The following is a 19,362-nucleotide window of genomic DNA, read 5'->3' as shown; positions in this document are numbered from 1 at the left end:
ATGAACTGTTGCACGTAAATTCCCACTAAATTCTTAGTAGCACCCATATTCGTGATTAAATCTTCTGAACTGTTAGTGAATTGCCCCTGTACACGACACGAATCTCACTTGCAACCTTCTCAACACTATTGCCTTTTTTAAAGTAGTGAAACATGCTTCTCTATTATAGCCATGTTGATGAGACTGTCTGATGTGTTTCGAAAAGAAATGCACCTTTCTTTTTCACGATTTTCACTCCTTTAGATGAAATTTTTCATAAATATTAAACGAAAGTCCTGCATGTCCATCGTGGACGAAGAATAGATCGAAAAGTAAGCGAAAACTTTAGATCAAAGAAGGTACACCCACTGACAAATCAGATACAATAGTAGAGTTGCTCATAAAAGATCATGCATCGATTCTTTACTTGGACTCTGAGACGGGAAAAGTTCTCACTTGCATAAATTAACGATAAAAACTAAAATACAATTGTAACCATTGATCGATTAAACGAAGAAATAAACATAATAGATTGATCGTTCATAAATTCATGAACGTACTTAAACATTCTTCGCAAATTATTGTTAATTTTGTGACACGTGCACCTGCGATCGTCGTTGTCGCAAGATTACGCGACACTGGCGCCATCATCGGACAAACAAACTCTCTGAAGCGTTATATGTGCGCAAGGTAGATGCGCAGAAAATCATTCGCCATCTGATGCGGTTTGCAGAATTGACGCGTGCGATTTTGCCAAACGAGCAATTCAAGAACCAATATAACATAATTTTAGACGTAGTATAAGCTAAAATTATGGCGTTTTCGATTCCGAATTACTCGTTTGGCAAAACGCTCGCGTTGGCCTTGCAATTCGTATCGTATTACAGTGGATAATGAATAATCTTCTGCGCATCAATCTTGTGCACGCGCAGCACTTGAGTGACGATTACTTCTCCGCTGATGACGCAAATGTCCCATGACCTTGCAACAATTTCAATGATAGCCGATGTACATACACACTCTTTCGAAATAATCGTCTATTTGCTAAGGGCGCCAAATACGACTTTTGCAGTGACAGTTTTGAAACCAACGAAAAGAACATTTTAAATTTCACAAAGGAATCGAACTCCGAAAGAGATACACGATAAAGTAATTTTATTTTTGATAACGACAGTAAATACAGTACAGTAGAGATACCTGTATACAAATATTCTCCTATCTAAACACTTTACTATCCGAACGTTCTGTTATCCGAATAAACTTCGTACCATTCTATTTGAATCACAAATCGTTTGAATAACAGTGTATTTAAAATAGAATATTCACATAATTAATGTGTGGATATAAGGATCTCTACTGTATTTCGAAATTGAGGTGTTCAATTCGAAACTAAAAATATAATAATACACAACTGTTAAACACAATGGAAGCATAATAGTGTAGCCTTCGGCGCATAAATTAATGGAACAGTTTCAGACAAAAATTTAAAAAAACTATTTTAAACAGAAGTTTGGTAAATATGTGAATCCAAAGTAATGTTATGTTTTAAGGAAACCGATAACAAAAAATACTTATTACACAACTGTCCGGAGATATTAGATACGTCCTTTGTTTCAAATTTCACGTTCAAAACCAATTGAAAATTTACGTAGTCAATTAAACCAAAATTCCAAACACGATACAGAATATTATTTACAGTATTTCTCAATATCGAAAATTAGGATTACGTTAACTTTTCAAGTATATGTACATTTATGACGAATTTCAGATATCGGTACTTATATGATTCACCGTTGATTTTGTGAAAAGCATTGTTTCTTAATCTAAATTTAATACTGTAATATACTGATAAATTGTGCATGGAATTCGAATATTAAAATTGTTTATTGTATCTTGAATTGTATTTCATTGAATTTGGATTCGAAGACCGTATCAATCATTGTTGAAGAAACATGACATTTTATTAAAAAAAAAAAAGAAAACGACCTACCTAAAATAAAAAATATTTTCTCGATACAATTTTTTTACACGACTTTTCTAAAAAATAACGTGTTTGTATGATTAAAAAGCATAAGAATTACTTCGACTGAATGACTTAGATACAATACTCCCATGCATTTGAGAAACAATTAAATGCTATACGTTTAATACACATGTCAATGTCAAATAAATTCTTCCACATTAATCTATTGCACATTATGTATGTACGTTCTAAATAAGGTAATTTAAATATGTGTATATTTCAATTAAATTTGAATAAGTGTTACAATTTCTTTCACGATTTGCTATAAATATTTTCAATACTCTATTCTGCGACAAAGAAAAATTGCTAAATGTAGTATGTCGAAAAAAAATCGGCACTTTTTTTAAGGAATGAGTGTACCGAAGAATTTAGTTCACTGGACTAAAAATAACGGAAATTTTGTACTCACTGTAGGTCATTACAAGGATCCATGGATATATGCTATAACGTAAACTTGATAATAATGTCATTTACATACATTACACAATGACGTTCAACCAAAATTCTTTTCTGCCTTTCGACCCGTCTATTTTTTTAAAAAGATTTTTCTTTCGAAGGTGTTCGCGCCACGTCAGTTATTTTCGACTTACGAAAACAGTTACTTCGTAAAGAATAAAATAATAACACGAATAATTTTTTCAAAGAATTTGTGCAGATATTATATATTATATTTGTTTTTAAATAATTTTCCCATAGTTATCTACACGCGTCATATAGAAAAATATTATTACGAAAAATATAAACATCTAAATAAAATATAGAAATTTATAATAGCGAAGAAGAAATCTAATTTTTGTTCTGCAAACACGGTTCAAGTAGAAATACAAATTTCTATGTATTTCATAAAGTTTATGTTGCAGCTTTAATGTAAATAATGCAATACTATGAAAAAAAATTAATTTAGGATTCACTACTATTATAATTAGAGAACACATATGCATATGCGCTACATTATACTGCTGCTATTAATTGTATATATTCTAAATAATATCTCAAAGTAAATGCATAATTTAGTTCAAGCCTAGAACTTAATTTATTTAACAAGCATAAGAGAAAATACCTCTTGGGTAAGTTCCGCAGTATTAGCTGGTTCATCAGGACTTTGGGAAGCATTTAGCGGATCAGGCGATGTCATATTTCTAGCTGGGTGTCTTGAAATACTAGGCCCTGCTACAGCAGTATCTCTCGTTGATTCTTCGATATTTAACAAATATGCATGGATATTGTTTAATCCAGAATTCATTCTGTTGTATCTTCCTAAGGAATTTAAGTCTTCGAATAAATCTCTCTCATAGTTTAGTAGTACCGTGTCCAGATTTTTTGGGTGCACAAACATAGGACGATGAATGATCGTGCGAGCATCGTTGTGCCATCCGGATCCATTGTTTAAATCCAAAGATCCTACACCTATGGTTTGAATATCCAAACCAAGGTAAGACTCTGGATCCACCCGTAACAAAGAAAGCAACAGCGCAAACTGCAAGAGTTCCTCGCGGTATAATTTCTTTAGACACAACATCGTGGTTTCTTTTGTTTAAATCCAATCACCTGTTATTGTTAAACTTATTTCAACCTCAGGGTGTAACTTATTGTCACAGTGGCCTGACAGTTATATTGAACACAAAGACTAAATAAGTTGTCATGAATGTGTAGTAGCTCATGTTGAACTTTGGTTATCACTTTTAGATTAAATGTCAAATGTTTATACACAACTGTTTATATTTTAACGTCCGAATTGCATACACGATTACGCGTATAATTTTTTTAAATGACGAACAATGCGAAACAAGCCTTTAATTGTTATTAAAATTGAACTTCACTGTTTAAACCGACGTTTCTTTTGTTTAACGTGATCGAAAGCGTTTCGAAAAACGTTAAGAGATACGATCGTCGAAAGAGTTCTCGTTCGAGCAGCTTATTCGACAGACCATCGGAATGAAAATAAAGATTTGGAGTTCTCTTTAAACAAGTATAGGTCAGTTACACGAATACAGAAATAACCTCAAAACACACACTAGCCACGTCAAACATTCGGTGTACGTCGCGTACATCCTACGCATGCCTCGGATTTCATTTGACAATACAAAATGGTATTCCTTCGGATTAGCGGCAACACTTCTTTTACACTGTCACAGTACACCAGATACCATACAAAGCAAAACCTCCAGTCTACTGTTAGAAACTGACAGTTTCACAAGGGCGATACCGGGTTCCGAACTGCTTCAAATTTATTACTGGTAGCAATTCGAGGCCCGCGACATGCGCCAAAAGCTTCTTCTGCTAAATCATCTTGCTTCCATGGTGTTATAGTTTCGGCGACGATAACGTTATACTAATGCAGTAGAATGCATTTCACGGAGGACGACTAGCACACCTTGCTGGGAGAGATTGTTCACGATATGTGACTCAGCACTCACTCAAGCAACGTAGTTCTCAGGGCCGAGCCAAGCGCATATTTCTCCCTATTTGATTAAACAGGCAATTAATCTATTTAACTTTACGTTCACCAAATTTAAACGTCTGACCAAATTCATCAATATTGTTTATATGATTTAAGATTTAAGATGCTAATGCAAACAAGACTATAAATTAACACGACCGCTCTGGTGATTACTAGTGACTGATACTTTGAACTTACAACACGCTGTAATAATATTATTTACAATGACAAGTTGTAAATAATGTTACTTTAATTAGAAATACTGCAAAATAACAGTCACGCTATTGAATTATCGAATATTTCTATTTTTTGCATTATGATTCGAATGTCGAGGACATCTTTAGACAAAGCAATTAACGTGTCAATATGGCGACAGTTGCGATAAAATTGATACTTATATTGTTTAACGTTAAGAAATATTTAAACGTACATGGAAGCATTTAATATACGTTTATATGTTTTAATGTAACTGCCAGTTATTAATTGTAGGTAAAATAGAAAATTGTATAAGGCAAGTATGGCAACGCATTAATTATACGCAATGCATACGTGTTTTGATTTGTTTTGAAACAAAAAATCTCGATGCTACATTGAATCATATTAAATACACGTTTATATAACCATGCGTATTATCATATTTTCACAAACTTCCTTTTAACGAAAGAAATTCGTTACGTAACTATTTCTTTAAATTCTATTCACGTTTTTGTTTTTCTTTATAATCATTACAATATCTTTCACGTCTTCAACATATAATACAATGCATTTCTATTCTCGTATTAATATTAATTATAACGTTTCCCAAAGTATAATATTTGCAGCTTTTTATAAACAACGCTAATGCAAAAAAGACTATAAAGTAACTTCGCCATGGTGATCACTGGTGATTGAACTTACAAATATTGTTTACAATGGAAAAATTGTAATATAAAATTGTAAATAACGTTACTTTAAATAGAAATGCTGGAAAATAACAGCTACATTAAATAATCGAATACTTTTATTTTTTACATTATAATTTGATCAAATGTCGAGGACATCTTTAGACATAGTAATCAACGTGTTAACATGGTAATGGTTGCGATGTAATTGATGAAACATTCAATATACTCTTATATATTTTAATGTAATTGCCAGTTATTAATTGTAGGTAAAACAGAAAATATATAGCAAGTATGGCAACGCCTTAATTACATATAATAAGCATTTCGATTTGCGTTGAAGCGAAGAATCACGATACTGCACTGAATCATATTAAGTACACATTTATGTAACGATGTGTATCATATTTTCACTAGTTGTTTTCTTTGTCGAAAGAAGTTTGTTACGTAACAATTTCTTTAAGTTACATTCACATTTTTGTTATTCTTTGTTCTTTGTTTTTTGCAAGCCCATTGACAAAGCGGAGTTTTTGCGCGAATATAAATGCGTGCACACAACTCCGTAAACTATTTTTTAGACGTCTTCGAGTTGTCAAGGTTGCTTTTAATAATACGTGAAGAAATAGTTACATTTTTATTCACATATTTACTCGTTTATTCTTTATGGCATTATTTGTAATGGTAAATGAACATTATCCACTTAAACAATATTGTGTAAAATGTATTTACGGAAGTAGAATAACATGTAAAACTACGTATTTACTGGCATCGATATAAAACTAGACAATGTCCGACGTATGTAAATCAAGTTCATAGGTGAACTATGACGATGTTACAGAACAATAAATTTTCCGTCGATAAATTTAATCCGATCGCGTTCGCGTTTCTCCGTAGGTAACGATGCGAAGATGTATAAACATAACAAAAACAAGTTATAATTCCGTTCGAACGTGTCAGTGTTTTAAATTCTGTATATGTGTTTACCGTAAAAAAGCAGACGCGATATATCCAGAAAACGTTGACGAGACGCGCGACTAAAGTTGCAGTGAAGGAACTTCGATCGCGATCACGTTGGCACGCTGTATACAGCTGCCATGCTTAAGTTACCAACACAAGTTACCGAATGATCGAACAAATACGTGAACGTATCGTAAGGCCATACCACATATGTACACGCGTACGCACGTACGCGTCATCTACTATTCGTGTACGATCGTACTTACCTTGCACATGAGTTTTGTTGATTTTAAATCTATCGCATCGTTGCCAGGCGACATCGATGTCATTTGCGGCAAATCCTCCATTTGAAGCATGATGTCTTAACTTATTTTTAAATTGCAGACCATACACTGGGCGAGCGCGTTAAGAGGAATCAATGAGCAGAGATCAGAACTGACTGGGGGGACTCCAGTACTGGTAATTTTCAAGTATGGAAGTGAAACACGTCACTGAACTTCGAGAATCACTCTCACTTCGATGAATCACTCGAAAGAGTTATGCTGTAAGTTGTCGATTCAATGTCTACACCACATTTTGATTAATACTCGTTGACAGATATTCCTGTAAGAGAATGTGTCTTCGTCCAATAACGAGGTTATTAGAATCGAAGAGAAAGCAACCGTGTGTCGTTCCAACACGAGATAATTAGAATTTTTCTTGTGCAACGTCACCGCCGGCGACTGCCGCGCTATTTGAACATGGCGCGAGCGATTCGCTACGTGTTTACGTTACAACGACCGTTTCCGTTTTCAGTGATCTGACACGTCGGCGCAATAGAGTCTAAAGTTGATACCAAAATAAGAATTTCAAGTACATGCATAGTGATATGCACGTATGTACAGTCGGTCACACTGGAAAATCGTCTATTACTCGTTAAACGTTACTTTTTTTATAAAATTATTATGTTAGTACATAAAACACAGTTATATTTCACACGCGATTCTTTATATTTATTATTTTATAACATAATAACGAGAAAAGTACATATTTTTACAACGCAAATATATAAAATTACCATCATTTTAACAATTCCTCTCATCTCTTATAAGTTTAAGACCTTAGTGATTAATCGATCTTCGTATTACACTGCGCACGGATAAATATTTTTTTCAACTGAAAAGACAAAATGAAAGACATACGAACGTCTGTAACCTGAATTCTTGTTCAATTCCAACCATATAATGAACAATTTTGGCATTATACTGAACATTACTTGAAGCTACGCCATCAATGTAATCAGTAATTTAAATCATTGTTTAGTTATGAGTTGTAACTAAATCAGTGGTTTCATAATAATATAGAGGGAGTTCCCCTAGTACCGGACATTAAGGTTTTTTTTAAATCATTAAAAAAATATAATATTTTATACCTTCTATACTGTTTTACTTATAATTTAACAATATTAGAAATCGATGTAAAGCAACAAAACAAATAATATTTCTCCAACGCACTCCACCGGGAGCCAGAAGGAACCAACTTAGGCTGTCTGGCAAAGAGAGAGAAAAACTATACAACCTCGAATAATAAGAAAGAAATAAAAATAGTAAAATAATTAAATAAAATGCTGTGCTACAAATTATTTTTGTTCGATGTAATACCTACTTAAGGAGGTTCTGATTTAAATTTGTTTAATAATTTGTCTCGTTCGTTATGAATAACTATGAATATTTTCTCACTCCTTAAGTAGGTATTACATCGAACAAAAATAATTTGTAGCATAGCATTTTATTTAATTATTTTGCTATTTTTATTTCTTTCTTATTATGTGATTTTTTGTTATATAACATTTTAGTCTTAGTTTTATTTGTAAAACACACTGCTCAACTGTGTACGGAAAAATGAGGTACACCCTGTATATAGTAATTTGAGTGTCTTGTCTCGTTGGAAAGGATATAGGTTTCTTGATCTTTTTATATCTTGATATATTTGAACTCTTTGTCTCTATCGCCTGTTTTATCATGGCTTTAGTAATATCTTATCTGTATAGTAAATATAGGGAGTCTATCGTAACGGCCTTCTCAATTTTTCAGACATTCGCGCTAATTTGACGAAAAGATGATTCACACAGAAGTTATTCAATACTTTGGTGGAAATGAACTGCAATATTAAAAATTTCGTTAAATTTTCGTATTTCATAAAAAAATTGAAGTCACAGAATATAATTTGATCACGTTTGCCATGATTATTTCTATAAAGTAATTCCACTTTATACAGGGTATTCGGCCACCCCTGGGAAAAATTTTAATGGGAGATTCTAGAGGTCAAAATAAAACGAAAATCAAGAATATCAATTTCTTGACTGAAACTTCATTAATAAGTTATTAAAAAATTTCAAATCGTTCTGGAAAAATTATTTTCGGTTGCGGGGGTCAATTACAATCATTTTTGGCGAATACACATACCCCTGAAATCCTACCCACTTTCGAGAAAAAAATTCGAGTAGGTACTGAAATTTTTAGACGAAATTAAAAATTTTCAAATCGTTCTAAAAAAATTATTTTTGGTTGCAGAGGTCAATTATAAGTATTTTTGTGAATAGACATACCCCCGTAATCCTACTCAGTTTCGAGAAAAAAATTCCTGATCGAAAATCTAGTGTGAGGCCAGAAATGCACCCACGAAATTTCATGCGAATCTTTAAACTATCATAACTTCTGAACGGATTGGACGATTTTAATGTTTAAAAAAGCAAACTACGCATATTTTGGTGGAGAATATGTACAAATTGCAAAAATATTCGAAAAGTTGGTCCTTGACCTTGTAAAATGAGAAAACCCCCATAAAAATGGTCCAATTTTCAAACAACCATAACTCCTACAATTGTGAATATATTTCAATGAAACTTTTTTCTGAAGTAGAGCTCATGGGTACCTACAAAAAAGTATTAGACAACTTTTTTGTAGGGCGTCAAACAAAATTACTAAACATGAAAAATGAATTTTTAAGAAAAATCGACAGGGGGTAGGTGTCTAAATTTTTCGCCGAAAAAAAAGACTTTCGAATCGTCTTGGAAAAATTATTTTTAGTCGCAGGGGCCAATTGCAAGCATTTTTGGTCAACAGACATACCCCCGAAATCCTACTCAGTTTCGAGAAAAAAATTCCTTACTGAAAATATAATTTCTGGCCATAAACGTCTGCCCGAATTTCCAAGCGAATCTTTAAAACGTCATAACTTCTGAACGGATTGGACGATTTTAATGTTTAAAAAAGCAAACTATGCGTATTTTAGTGTAGAATATATACAAATCGCAAAAATATTCGAAAAGTTGGTCCTTGACCCCGCAAAATGAGAAAAACCCCATAAAAATGGTCCAATTTTCAAGCAGCCACACTTCCTACAATAGTGAATATATTTCAATGAAACTTTTTTTTGAAGTAGAGCTCATGGGTACCTACAAAAAAGTATTAGACAAAATTTCCGTACAACGTCAAACAAATTTACTAAAAATGAAAAACGAATTTTTAAGAAAAATCGGCAGGGGGTAGGTGCCTAAATTTTTCGGCAGAATTTAAATATTTCAAATCGTTCTGGAAAAATTATTTTCGGTTTCAGGGGTCAATTACAATCATTTTTGGTCAATACACATATCCCCGAAATTCTACTCATTTTCGAGAAAAAAATTCATTACTGAAAATATAATGTCTGACCATAACTGCCTGGTTACCCTGAAAACAAAAAATTTCAAATCGTTCTGGAAAAATTATTTTCGGTTATGGGAGTCAATTACAAGTATTTTTTGTGAATAGACATACCCTCGTAATCCTACGTACTTTCGAGAAAAAAATTCTTAACCGAAAATATACTGTGTGGCTGGAAACTTTTTTCCTCGAAAATTGGTAGGATTTCAGGGGTATGTCTATTGACCAAAAATGATTATAATTGACCCCTGCAATCGAAAATAATTTTTCCAGAGTGATTTGAAATTTTTTAATTTAATTTTTTAATAACTTTTTAACGGAGCCTCCATCAACAAATTAGTATTCTTAATTTTCGTCGTATTTTGACCACTAGAATCTCCCATTAAAATTTTTCCCAAGGGTGGTCGAACATCCTGTATATTGTAATTACAATATAATTACAGTGAAATTACATTGTAGAAATCGTCGTGGCAAATGTAAACAGATTGTATTTTGCCCAACGTTATTTCAAAGGTGCCGAGGAAGAAGTTCACAAAATATTAATAAGAATGAATAATGTTCAAATTACTTTAAACATATAATATATTCATTTGTATGCTTGTACATATTTCATATTTATTTTATACAACAAAATATCTATGACAACAGTACAGTAAAGAATGGTGTACAATATACAGTATTTCCCTGGAAGATGTTTGCGGCTCGGGATCGACGATGAACACTTTTCAAGGTTCGGCATTGTCTATATACGATGAATTGGCCTCTCTTATCTTCGACTAGGACAGAGCTCGCAAGTACGCTCGACGAGGACACTAAATGGGATACACGAACAGTAAACAAGGCAAAGCAACAACAATCGAGTCTTGACCTAATCGGCCCACAGCCAAGAGTTATTCTCATCGTAGAATGAGTTTTCCTTTGTTTCAAATTTTTATTTTTACTCTTTCTGTTATTTGAACAAAAAGTTTGCTGTAAAAATTCATTCGATACATTGGTAATACTCTCATAATAATGAAATGAAAAATATACAAATGTAATTTTTCATTATGAGATAAAGTATCGAATATTCGAAACTTTTAAAAAACAGTACAATTTACAATATTTAAAAGTTACGAAAGTTGAAAAATGAAATGAAAGTAATACATCAAATCAGTAATAAGTGTAATATAATATTATATAGGGAGGGGCCGAATAATTATATTAGAATTTGTGATATAATATATAATATGAGCAAATATGAAATTTACTCGTATTTAAATTGAATATATTTCGGGTACCCGAATGAAAAATTGGATCAGGCAGCGATAATAAGCCCAGAAACTTTCTAACGACTGAAATTAAAATGGAAAACTTGATTGAAAAATTATGGGAAAACATCACATTTCCGTCGTTAAAAAGTTCCTGGATTTATTATTATCAATTGAACTGATTTTCGATTCAGACCCGAGCAAGGGCATAGTTAGAATTTTGTCTAGGAAGGGGCAAAAATGCTAGACTAAAACTTAATTAAAAATTACTTATTTTTTTATATAATATACAATATTTAAACAATAATCGACATAGTATCGAATGCTTGCGAGTCTCATTTTACTTCGATCCACTTATTTCCACACTTTTCGTCCATTTATTTCCGAAGAAAAATAAATTTTAAATTTGTTTACTTATAAACGCTCTCGATTAGACCCATAGAATATACACATACCGATGAAATGTGATCATTAAAATCTGGGACACTCTGTTTATACTTATTACTAATTTGATTCATTATTTTCACTCTATTTTCCAAGTTTCGACAATTTCGAATATCGATTCACCCTTGCCTGTCGATCGTTGATTGCATAGTATGAGTCTCGTAACTTGATCGCGTGAAATAACTTGTGTATTGTTTGCTATAGAAAAAAATATTTCAAATTAAAATTACATGGTATCGTAGTACCGTAATTAATGCTCTGTTACTTAAATTTTTTATTGTGATATGAAAGTTTACTTTTTTTATATAGAATGAATACTTTTTCTTTGTGAATATACTGTGTAGGACCTAAGTTTAACAATTACCGAGATATTTTTAAACGAATTATCTTGAATTAGAAAACACAGTGACAATGAGTGAACGATTGATACACAATTTGAAGATTTATACTGTTTACAGCGATAAATCATGTTTATCATCACAGTTTTTGCTAGATATTTTTCTGGTAAACATTACGTTCAGTATGAGTTTTCTTTCCAGCAACAATTAAAGATATGTGAGAGTATATTATTAGAGTATGTGTCCCAATAACTGTAGAAACATTGGAAAACGTTTATCGTTCGTTAAATATCCAATTAATAAACAAACACTGAGCATTTCTTAAAATAGAAATTATTTATCGAAATTATTATCTTCAGACCCTACACGGTGTGTCTTTTATACAGAATTTGAAGGTCTATTAGAATTCACAAAAAAAGTATCCGTTCTATTTAAAAAATTTAAGCTGATCTTCGTATCTCAATGAAAAAGTAGTATCAAAAAATTGAGTACGGTACTATATGTCACCCTCGATACCACGCAACTTTTAATTAAAACATTTTTTCCTGTAACAAATAACAGACGAGTTATTCCAAGCGATCTGGTTGCGATCACCCTGTAAACAAAGTGAGTCATTAAAAAGTATTATCTAAAATAACTCGTTATCTGTTGGTTGTACCAGCAAAAGTTTTAAATAAATTTTGTTGTATTTGAGGGAACTCATCCAGTAGCTGAAGTTTAATTTTGTTACATCTCATATTATTTGAGATATAGAGGTAACTTTAAATTTTTCCAAGATCCATGTATCTTTTTTTTTATATTGCATTATACATGACAAAAAGACGAATTAAACGGCTCGTAAGGTAACTTTGAGTTGATCCTGAACCTCAACATTGAACAAAATATTGAGTGTAATCGTTAAGTTCTTTTTACTTTATTATTTCTGCAAGCAGAAAATCAAAATATACGTTCGTTCCTGAATGTTATGCCAATGGAGAATTCTTCAACGACAAGTTGTCTTTAAAAAAATATGCATTGACCTTGAAAAAACTGAAGGTCACCTTGATATCTCAGAAAGTATAAAATGTTAAAAAATGAAAGTACACCCATCTGAGGAGTCTCTTCAGGTACAAATACAATTAATTAAAAATGTTTTTCGACACAATCGATAGGTAAACGAACTATTTTAGATAATAGATCTTATCGACGAAGTGTAGCTCGCTCTGACCGATTCCGAGAATCGGAGGGAACGGTGATATTATCAGGTTTAACGTTTAGAAGGTTTGAACGTCTTTCAAGGAATTACTGTATAATTATATTAATAATTCATTAATAAGTCTGAGATGCAAGTCAGCCTCATTCTCTTAAGATGTAACGGTATCGGGTTGTGATTGCATAAAATACATATAGGCATGTACTCTTCTTGATTACTCTGATGTCCAGTCTTTCGGTAGAACTTTTGCATCTGTTTTACTCCGCATCGAGTGGGGCTAGATTTACATTCAAATCACTTTAGACTTGTAAAGAAATATGTATTATTATTATTATTCGTATTCGATGTTATTTGTAACACATCAATATGAGCTTTCTCTAATACTGTTAGACCATTTTATAGTAACGGAACAAAACGTCGTCGACCAATTATTGTGAGAGATAGAAAACAATCAACTAGTAGTAAACGATTCTCACGACGATGTTTCTTAATAATAAACAGATCAATAAAGGAACATGACAATCTGTGCGATTTATCGTCTTGAAACAAAAGCAAGGAGAGAGTTGCATATTATTCCTTAAACGAGTACGTTCGGATATTATACGTTGTAAAATAGGCCAATCGGTTCGCGATCTCTCTGCGTACTCAAATTGTCGAACCAGGCGCTACCGCGAACATCGCGGAGCGATTTTCTTCATTAAATCTTTAACAAGAGAGAATATCCGTTAGTGAAAAAATATGCTATTTACACGTAAGGTATCTAGTTGTGCGTCGATTTATTAATTCGCCGTTGGAGTGTATCAAAATCTACTTAAAGGGCTAATAAAAGATTCATGCAGCCGTTATTTACAGAATTTCCCATTCCTATATGGAAACATGCGTGTATAATTTCGGCCGGAATAATTTTTGATCCGGTTAAAAAATCGACGAATTTACAAAGAAATTTTATTCGTCGGGGATTAAAGTAATTGTACTGTGATCGAAAACATGTACAAAATGGCATAAACCTCGAAAAAAATGCTACTTTCTCGGGGAACATTTGACTTGCAAGCATCGTCGGCAGTTTGTTTACAATAGATCATTGATAGAGATCGATCGGTTCTTCTATGTGCTCTACCGTGACAACAACTAATTAGAAATGGTGAATTGTTTCTCCTTTTAGTAACGAATAATGCTTCGTTCTTAAATGAGAGTGATGGGAATACCCGAAGTTCAATATTCGTGAGATTTGGCCGACTACTAGGTACAAACTGTAAAAATCAAGCTAAGAGACGCGTAGGAAATAGTTTTCTTCAGATAATAAAATCTAAAACCGTCTATATGTTGTCACGACATTCTTTTTTTTTTTGTTTTTGTTTTTTTGATTGGGATAGAAATTTCATTCGTATTCATTCTTATTTACCTCGTGCTACACATATAATACCGCCGCACCAAAATATCCACGATACTTTACATTTTTTTCGTTATTATATAGGATCATTTTCTGTATACATTCCTAAATTTTGACACTTTTAATTTTTAAACGCTAAAATCAAGTCTTCGTACATCAGAAATGTAACAAACGAATCTTTGCTTTTAATATCTCTTCCTACATTGTTTTAACTTTATTGTCAATTGATAATTACAAGAACGTAGGAAGCAACTTCAAAGTGCGGTAAATGATATTTCCTCTAGCATCAAGCGAGTCTTCTACATAATTGGTGGAAAGAATAAACCTTTCTTCGTACATTTTTTTTTACAAAAGAAACCATCAAATTGTTTTCCATGGGGGTTCTGCTCACTTGTTTATTCGTCTTTTGAAAATATACACAAATTTTGTTAGGTAGAACATAATAAAAATCGTAAAAGTTATTTGATATAATATTCAAGTTGTCTGAAAAAAACGAGTTCTTAAATAAGTTTAAGATTGGATTGTTAAATAACTTTTACAATTATTATTATTGTGATTCTCGAAAGACGAATAAAAAAGTTTAATGGTTTCTTTTGTAAAAGAATTTACGCAAAAAGGTTATTTTTTCGACCGAATTTGAAAAAGATCCCCTTAAACGATAGCTGACACGAATTTAATTTCACCGGTTACCGTTTGAGATTCAGCGAATTTTTGTTGCCAAAATCACACGAATATTTTCTAGTAAAGGCCAGTTTGAAATTTGGCAATAATGTGTCTTATCTGCATCTAGATACCTTTTGTAATATATCCAATCACACAGGGCACACAACTCTCTTATGTTAATATGTACACACCACACGAAGCATCACAAGATTATATACATAAATTTATACACTTTTTCATAATAAAATATCCGATTCTCTATTATGCTACTTCACATGGAGAATGATCAGCTCCACGCGAGACGTATCCCGTGTCTCCAGCGACCTGCAGCAACACATTAATACATGATAAACAGTACATCGATCTCTTGCAATTAGTTCGAGGGGCATATAATCCTCGCAAGACGTGTTCATTTTTTTTTTTTCTTTATCTTTTAATTTGAGGCCACCATCCCTTTGTCTAATTAGTGGTTTCCAAGAGACTAGAATTCTGTTTGACAAAGACACGGTCGATTTAACCTGTCAAATTTCTCTAATGTTGATATGCTACTTATAATAACCGACTGTCTGCACAATCGCATCGGGCATTTTCTATAATAATTTTTTTTTCTTTTTTAGTTCTAACATAATTAAACGTCGTTCCCTGATTTTATTTACAGCAAATCACACTGTGGACTATAGGAGTAGCCAACTAATTTGTCGCGTACTAGATTCTCGACGACCGGTTATCATCGGTTTACACGCAACATTGTAAATTGTTCAATTTTTCTCTAACCGTACAATCGATATTCACCGTTACAAAAATTTGTACGTGGATGAAACAACGAACATTAAATAAATGAAAGATTTTCCGTACTCCGGTGTATGCTGAAAACGTTGGCTGTATACAATTCGCGTTATGTCAACTCCTTCTATAGACCGTATTACTGAATCGTAACATATGTAAGTAGCATCTTTTGTCAAATTTTCAGCAGGCTCGTTTCACTCTGTTTAATTAATGTAATGGATGGATCAGAAATGGGGCTTGGGTATCACGTGGAGATGACTACAGTCATTCCTTGTAATAAAGTATAGTATATTTGGGAGAACAAAGTAGCAACGTTATCATTCGTACGCCGTTGGCCCTTTTTTGAAAAAATCCTTGGGTTACCGACTATCCTAGGAACAACGTTGTCTCTTTTCCCTCTATAATTTCTTCCTCTATACATAGTAGTCCAATTTGCACGCACTGCGTGCATAATAAATAAATACTTTCGAAAGTGCATATAAATCGGTGTATAATATGTTACATACAAACAATTCGGCTGTGTTTCGATACGTCAAAAAATTGTTTCCAGCTGGCAAGTATAGGAGAACATCTTCTTTTTTTTTTAAATACGAGATTAATACGTTTCTATTTCTCGGGGGGGAGGAGGGATCCAGCGAACCTTCGTTCGTCGAAGGGATTATCGTTTTGTTGCCCGGTGAAAATAATCTTTTGACGCGTTTGGCGAAAATGGGTCGTTCTCGATCTGCGAATTATATCTAAGTAGTAAACAAATGGTTCAATTACCTCGTGAATAAAAACTAAAATCTTACTTTTTCATGGGAGGAGGGAGGGGAGGGGATACATCGCGTGAACATCGTAGGTATCATACTTCGATAAAAACCATAAAAAAAATAAACATTTGCACAAAATGACTGAATGATAATTTCGCGCCATTTTTGTCCCATTCCCGACCAGCGAGGGGTTAACTCGTGTGAACGCTCAAATAATTTACAAGCCATCGGTCGACGATTTCAGCGTTCTCTTTTACCCAATGTATATTAAACTTGATTGTTTCTAGGCTTTGTTCTAATGCTCGTTGTCCGCTTCCAACGTCTACTTTCTTAAAGAACTCCGACACCTATGGTATAAGATCATATGTTACGCGGTTATACGGAAAACGTTGCTGTAATTCGAAGTATCAGGTGTACAACTTTGCTTCCGCCGTTTTCCAGTAGCTTAAGTTATTCAATTAGCTTGGACATCCGTCAACATACCCCCATAGAAACATTAGTCGATTTGTGTCTGCATCATAATGTTATTCGCGATTGAAAATGTCAGTTTATGAGCCAAATTCTGCTTCAATAATTTTCTGCTTCGATATGAAGAAACCTGCGGCTGAGGCTCATCGACTGCTCTCAAATACCATTCTTCCACAAGAAGTAGGCACAACGTGTTTACATCTCCACTCCTGTACGCTGACTCACAGGTATTGGTCGAGAACGGTGACGAAGATCGGTGACAGCCAATCAACGGACTGCAGCAGGAATGGGGATGTAAACACTGTGCCTTGTTCTCGTGGAAAGACGATACTTATGGCGAGGCCGCTATTAGTGACAGAACGTGCCGTGAGTGATTTCAACGCATGATGAACGGTGATTTTGACGTTGAGGACCGGCATAGCGGTGGAAGAGAGGTTTTCGAAGATGCAGAATTAGAGATATTGATCACGACTCGTGTTAAACTCAAGAAGAATTGGCACGTTCATTGCAAGTGACTCAACAAGCCATTTCAAGACGCCTCAAAGCCATGGGAATGATTCAGAAGCAAGAAAATTGGGTGCCGTACGAGTTAAAGCCGAGAGATTTCGGCGAAAACAAAGACGCACACCTAATAATTATCACGGAGAATAATTTGAAATACGTAAAATACTCGTACTCCGCTAGAAATGCATAATACACGTTACGAATTTTGTCATTTTGGACTGTAAATTTGAAAAATATCTGAGCGTCAAGATGTTGATCAGATTACGTTTCAGCCAACTCTGAAACAACTTTCCAGACGACGCGATGCTGTAGTTGCTCTATGATAAGAAACGAAAGAAATATTTTTGACTTACTTCGTGGTAGTCGTACTCCGTAAAGAAATCAGAAATAACGACGGATATAAGTCCGCCCATCGTGAGCGATCCGTTCCCGAACAGAGCATGTATTTGCGGCCAGTACGCTTTCAGATGACGCCAAGCAAGAAACTGGCCCTCGGTGTTACTAGCAACAGAGGCTATAACGGTTTCAACGTCTTGCGATCTCACGACATCTCGGTCTAACGAATGTAGAAGATAACGTTGTAGCAACCAGGAATCTGTCGCCTCCCCCAACGCTTGTAACATTATTCTTTTTTCACTAGGTACTTGAGTGTTTTGATAATTCTGCCAACAATGATTCCACTCTTCCTCGCCGCCAAATTTGATTCCTGCGCGGGAAACGTACAGTTCACTTTTGTTTCGTTTACCATAACGGTACATAAAGGATAGAATTGTAAAAGGAATTTTTATAACATTCGCGCAAACAACGAATCATTAGATTTAAAAAAAAAATGTTGGAGTGAAAAACACCATACAACTGCACGTCTTCATAGATATTTAAAAATACGTAGCACAAAGAAATTAACAGAATTCGAAAAAAGTCAGATAATAAAAAAATGATACAAAAATATTCTAGTCTGAAAAATTGCTGATTATTAATAGTAGTTCACGTTATATTACTTTACAAATATATGGTTCTTTTGTAACTGAGCTTATACTTTTGTCCAATCTACAAATAGCATTTTTCTTAAAATGGGTAATTGTTTATTTTCTATGTAAATGTTGCAAATCTTTAATAAAGACAATATGTGATGAATGATGATGAATGAACTTAACATTTTGTGCAGTGTATTAATTTGACTGATTTACATTTGTTTATAATTAAAATTACGTTGAGAGCGTGCTTACCTGCAATGTATATAACATCTCGAATATTCGGAGCTATTCGTTCGCCTCTCAACATCCAATTTTCGAAGAGAGTTTTCGCAGGCTTTACGACATCGTCCAATTTTACAGACACGGCTGACTGAAGTACAGCGATTCTCAGTAGTCTAAAAAAGAGAAGATGATAAACTAAACGTTCGATTATTATAAAACTAATAGACTCCTACAATGAGTTGTTACCAAATATTTGTTCTTCCTTGAATTTGCACATATTATGTTGTGGGCAATCCAACGAAAAGACTACTTTAAACTTTAAATTCATTTACATTAGTATAAACGTAACAAATTCGAAGCAATGCCTTTGTTGAAATAAAGTACTCTATGTAACAAGAACTTAACAATATCGTAACCGG

General features: G+C 33.5%; 2 protein-coding genes across 10 annotated transcripts in view; both read right to left on the bottom strand.

Moving 5' to 3' along the window:
• The window catches only part of Cnc (NFE2 like bZIP transcription factor cap-n-collar), a 166,823-nt gene extending 159,895 nt beyond the window's left edge, over positions 1–6,928 (bottom strand). For 3 of the 4 annotated variants that reach the window (XM_076781800.1, XM_076781815.1, XM_076781807.1), the window contains exon 1: positions 3,063–4,425. In XM_076781800.1, coding sequence (XP_076637915.1) covers positions 3,063–3,521 — 459 coding nt within the window. In that variant the 5' untranslated portion in view covers positions 3,522–4,425. Of the gene's footprint in view, positions 1–3,062; positions 4,426–6,546 lie in introns of those variants that run through there. The other variant, XM_076781832.1, reaches the window with a different exon arrangement.
• A 3,833-nt stretch (positions 6,929–10,761) lies between these two features.
• Positions 10,762–19,362, bottom strand: part of LOC143348577 (endoplasmic reticulum aminopeptidase 1) — a 44,247-nt gene continuing 35,646 nt past the window's right edge. For all 6 annotated transcript variants that reach the window (XM_076778987.1, XM_076778976.1, XM_076779016.1 and 3 more), the window contains 3 exons: positions 18,974–19,116; positions 18,101–18,453; positions 10,762–17,122 (listed from right to left, as the gene is read on the bottom strand). In XM_076778987.1, coding sequence (XP_076635102.1) covers positions 16,967–17,122; positions 18,101–18,453; positions 18,974–19,116 — 652 coding nt within the window. In that variant the 3' untranslated portion in view covers positions 10,762–16,966. The remainder of the gene's footprint in view (positions 17,123–18,100; positions 18,454–18,973; positions 19,117–19,362) is intronic.

This window comes from Colletes latitarsis, chromosome 2 (assembly GCF_051014445.1).
Source record: "Colletes latitarsis isolate SP2378_abdomen chromosome 2, iyColLati1, whole genome shotgun sequence".
Lineage (NCBI taxonomy): Eukaryota > Metazoa > Arthropoda > Insecta > Hymenoptera > Colletidae > Colletes > Colletes latitarsis.
The sequence above is the reverse complement of the archived record's forward strand: the minus strand, read 5'-3'. Positions and strand labels throughout refer to the sequence as shown.